We start from the raw sequence: 5,062 nt of genomic DNA, 5'->3' as shown, positions 1-5,062 counted from the left end.
TGGACAGTTACCCAGACTCATCATGTGCACCCGCGGCCTCTGAGATCACTCACACAGACATGGAGAGAATCTCCCCAATATACATGTATTTCTGGCTTCTAAATGGGGCAATCTGAGGGCAGAGCATGGGGCCTCTGAACCTCTAAAATGCTGAGGCTTCTCCAACCTGTCCCCTGCACACACATACTCCCTCAGCTCCCCGATCCACCCTTCTCCTCACACCCTAGCTTTGCCCAGTGGCCAAAGGTTCACACACACTCTCTCCCCTCAAAGCTCTCATTATGCTGTGAATCAGAGGGCGGGAGGCAGATCTGGCAGATAGAAGCCCCTAGAAACCCATAAGACCGGTGTGACTTCCTTGAGCAAGGCCTGCTGTCCTGGGACTGACTGTCAAGAGCTGGGGATAGGCAGATTCCTCCCATGTGAGGTCAGCAGCTGAATGCAAGTCATGGGTGCCCATGTGAGGATGCTTGGTTAATTCTTCATGGGGAGGGGGAAGGCAGAGGGTGTGAAGAGGGCTTTCCCTACCTCCGAAGATAGCTCATCCCTGTGCTACAGGGAGTGTGAGGTCCTGGGTGGGTTCAGGGAACAGATTGGACAAGGGTAGAGGATAGTATTCTAGGGGAGAGAATGAACCACTTGTCTTTTTGCCATGAGCCCCAGGCACATGGAAAAATTAACATTATAAATAGATCTGTTTGGGGCTGGGAGGGAGGTACATATCAGGAAACCACTGGGAATTGGGACACTCCTTAAACTTAGCTTACTAAGCTAAGTTACTTAACTTACTTAACTTAACTTACTAAACTTAGTGCTCTAGAAATGAGTACTTGCCTTCATATTATTCTAATATTTCCTTTTGATTAGGTTGTAAAGAAGAGAGTTTAAATAAATGATGTCTTCAAAATAACCTATTACTCAGTCATTACAAAGAAAAGCAAAGTCACAATTCCATTTTGTTTATATACACATGTGTACATGCACAATGCTAAAATATTTAATTGTGGCTATCTCCAGATGCTCAGATTCACCATTCATTCATTCCTTCAACTAATATCTATAGAGCACTTTGTATATGTGGTAGTTATGATAAATTCTGGGAACATGTCAGAAAACACAGCAGGCAAAACCCCTCCTTATGGAGCTTATTTTCTGGTGGGAAAGACTAAAAAGAAACAGGTGAACAAATACAAAAAGGGCTCTCAACTGTTATTAGCAAAGTGAAGTAAACCAGAAGACAAGTAGGGAGTCAAGGAAGGCTCTCCGGCAGACCCCAGCACTTCTCAGAAGACAAAAGATTCAAAGAGCCAGGGACCCTGAAGAAGCCTGTGGGCTGAGATGGCAGACATTAACCCCTGAGGTGAGGAAAACTGGACTTTTCCTAGGTACTGAGGATACCTAATGAGGGTCTTTGAAACCATGGCAGTGAATTTTGATTTTATTCCAGATGAACTGTGTCAGTTTTGGCGTTGAGGAGGCATAAGCTCCAACCCCCACCCTGAAGAGTTGCTTAAGTTATTTTTACAGAATGATTTGGAGAAAGCAATGGATGAATTGGTTTTGATCTTTATGCCTTTATGCATTCTAAAAAATTTATAGAAAAAAGCAATAAAAAGCAATATTTATCATATATTATATTATTTAATACATTTGTCCTTGTGTGAGTGGTCTGTGATTTGGAGTATTTATGAGTATGGCTTTCTTGAGAACTTCTCTAACTACAAACATGGGCATGGGACCTAGGCAGCCCCTAGCTCACAGCAGAAGACCTCTACAAGCCTTCTACTTGACCCTTCTGGTCTAAAGTCTGACTCCCTCAGGACAGGATTTATTTCCATACACAATGGAGTTATAGATACATCCCAAGAGTAGGACATAGGCTGGTGAGCAAAAGAATCCCCAGCAACCCCATCCCTTCATGAGATGTGATTCTTCCCACCTTGACATCACCTACTCCAGCTTGAACATCCCATAGAAACACATAACTTTCCATTCCATGACCTTGGAAATGAATCTCCAGGCCTAATTATCAGGATGACATGTTTTACAAGTGAAGAAATTAAGATTCAGAGAAAAGGCTTGGTCGAGGTCACAAAGCAATAGGAAAAGGAGACTAGTTTCCCAAGATGCTTCCCTCGCCTCCCCATGCCCAGGTCAGATGAGTATCACAGGAGTGACAGAGCCCCCAGAGCTCTCTGGGTGTCTCTGTGAAAAGGAGCCCTGAGGGGTTTTCTGCTTCAGGTGCCTGGGATGAGTCAGGAAGGGGCTGAAGGAAGTTGACCAACCTGAGTGGTGAAACCAGTCCATCTCCTTCAACCAGGGAAGGAGGATGGGCTGGGGAACCATATAAAAGGCACCCTGGCCCCTGCTCAGTTCAGAACTCCACTAGAGGCCTCTGCAGCTATCCTGACTGTGAGTCTGGTAAGTATTAGTTGGAAGGACTGGGGCTGGCACCAGGGACATCCAACACACCAGAATGTGGCTAGGGTGGCCAGCCTGGGTGGGTGCATGGATCACTCTCAGGCTGGATTCACCTAGACTACATGTCTTTCTAGGAGAGCTCAGGTCATTGTGCTAAATGACATGCCATGGCATGGAAACACAGAATTCAAAGCAATCCCCTTCCCTCCTGTCCCATCTTTCCTTGGTTTGATGTTCTGGAGTATGTGTGTGTGTGTGTGTGTGCGCGTGCGAAAGAGAGAGAGAGAGAAAGAGAGAGAGAGGGAGAAAAGGTAAGATGGGGATATTTGATTTGGGCTGACTGTGATTGTGCCTTCTTTAGGGGGGCAGGGGTTTGAGGAAAATGCGTGTAACTCTTGTTGTGCTGCAGAAGAGAGAATGGCAAAATGGGAAAAATCTATTTGGAGAAACCCAGGCAAAGCAGGAACTGGAAAACCCAACTCAGAAGTATAGGACTTGAACGAACTGGCTCCACTTCCCAGCACCTTTCCAGCCCATCCCCCCACCCCATCCCCCAAGTGCTAGCATTGCAGCTAAATTTCTGAAGGTCATGAGAGAAACCCCTGGAGTTGAACAGGCCAATCTGTTAATTTTGTGGAGGAAAATCTGAGGCCCAGCAAGATTAAGTGACCTGCTCAGAAACATGCAATCTTTTAGTGGGACACTTAAGCTGATACTATGTTCTGTGAGTAGTCTAGGTGTGTCCATGGACAGAGTCCATGGACTCTGAAGATGGACTTCTTTTTTGGCTCTTTCTGGGAATAAGAGGCTCCCAGGAGGGCCTTCTCAGCCCTCCCCCTCCTCCCCTTCACTTTGTTGCTTCTGGGAAACATAACCCCAGAGTGGATAGGAGAGCCCCAATGCAAGGAAGGAGAAGGGATGTTAAGAAACCAGACCATTCTGCAGATTCTGGGGATTCATCCACTCCATCTGCCTTCAGTCACCCTTCTGACCCCTACTGTTTTTCAGGTTTATCTAGATCAGCTTCCGGGATGTCCCAGCAACATACTCTGCCAGTGACCCTGCCCCCTGCCCTCAATCAAGAGCCCCTCAAGCCTGTTTCTCCTCCCATAAATACCCATCAGGAGCAAGTGAAAGAACCAACTTCACTACCTGCCTTGTGCCAGAATATGCCCTCCAAGCTCCCAGCAGAGGTCCTCTTGGAGCATGGGGAGAAACACACCACTCTTGTGAAGGGGGTATCTGAGCAACAATGTGAGCCACAGCAGCAGGAACAGCATCTGGAACAGCAGCAGCACCAGCAGCAACAAGAATCACAGCAGCAGGAACAGCATCTGGAAGATCAGCAACAGCAGCAGCAAGAATCACAGCAGCAGGAACAGCATCTGGAAGATCAGCAACAGCAACAGCAAGAATCACAGCAGCAGGAACTGTGCCTGGAACAGCAGCAGAAACAACAAGAAACACAGGAACAGAAGCCGTGCCTGGAACAGCATCTGGAGCAGCAGCAGCAAGAATCACAGGAACAGGAACTTCACCTGGAAGAGCATCTGGAACAGCAGCAGCTGCAAGAGTTACAGGAGCAGGAATTACACTTGGGACAGCATCTGGAACAGCAGAATGAGGAGCTACAGGAACAGAAAATACTACAGCAGCAGCAAAAGGAACAGTGTGAGGAACATCAGGAAGCAAAAAATCTGGAACAGCAGCTGGAGCAGGTGAAAGCACAAAGGAAGCAGCAGCAAAAGGAAGAGCCGAAACAGGAAAAAAAGTTCTTGGACCAGCAACTGGATCAAGAGCTAGCAAAGAGAAATGAGCCACTGGAAAAGAAAGAAGACCAGCTCCTGGAACAACAGGAGCAGCAGCCAGAGCCAGCAGAGCAGGAGGAGGGGCAGGTGGAGCAGCCTGCAATTGTCCCAGCTCCTGGTGAGGTCCAAGAGACCCAGCTGGTTCAGCCACTGAAGGGAGAAGTCTTACCCCTGACGGAGCAGCAACAGCAGAAGCAGAAGGTGTATGGCCCTCCGAAACATAAGTAAGCACCCCCTAATGTTCCAAAGGCTCTCAGGCCATCCCACAGAAGTGAAGAAAGAGCCAGTGGCCTCACTTATCTCAGGTCCCCAGCCTGGGAGGCCTGCCTTATCTGTGAACCTGCCTGACCCTATCCTTCTGTTTCTTCAATGGGGCTGAGGGAAGGAGAAGGTATTGTCCAGCAACCACCCCTGATGAGCTCAGTCCCAACCTCCGGTGGCCAGAACCTCTGCCTGAAGAGACAGTTACTACACTAACTCTGATTTTGTCCCCATTATTATAGTTGAATCTGTGAGTGTGTACAATAATACAGAATAAATCCTGGAAGTCCTGGGATCCTGTATTCTCTTTGTCTTTACTCCTCTGTTTCTCACCATATAAAAACCTGTGTGTGGGTCAGTGGTTGCAACAGACTCTCTTGACCAGTTCCTAAAGGAGGAAAGACATTCTTCAACTCTGCTCCCCAAACCACCCAATATATTCATGACTTTTTTTTAAGATTTTTTAAAATTTTTATTTATTTGACAGACAGAGATCACAAGTAGGCAGAGAGGCAGGCAGAGAGAGAGAGTAAGGGAAGCAGGCTCCCTGCTGAGCAGAGAGCCCAAGGCGG

The 5,062-nt window shown here is 47.4% G+C and overlaps 1 protein-coding gene across 1 annotated transcript; it reads left to right on the top strand.

Moving 5' to 3' along the window:
- Nucleotides 1-2,380: 2,380 nt before the first annotated feature.
- IVL (involucrin) lies at nt 2,381-4,785 on the top strand. The gene is made up of 2 exons (XM_080802183.1): nt 2,381-2,421; nt 3,430-4,785. The coding sequence occupies exon 2, from the start codon at nt 3,453-3,455 to the stop codon at nt 4,455-4,457; it is 1,005 nt and encodes a 334-aa protein (XP_080658309.1). The 5' UTR covers nt 2,381-2,421; nt 3,430-3,452; the 3' UTR covers nt 4,458-4,785.
- Nucleotides 4,786-5,062: the final 277 nt, after the last annotated feature.

The sequence above is a fragment of the Martes martes genome (genome assembly GCF_963455335.1).
Source record: "Martes martes genome assembly, chromosome: 4".
Lineage (NCBI taxonomy): Eukaryota > Metazoa > Chordata > Mammalia > Carnivora > Mustelidae > Martes > Martes martes.
The sequence above is the reverse complement of the archived record's forward strand: the minus strand, read 5'-3'. Positions and strand labels throughout refer to the sequence as shown.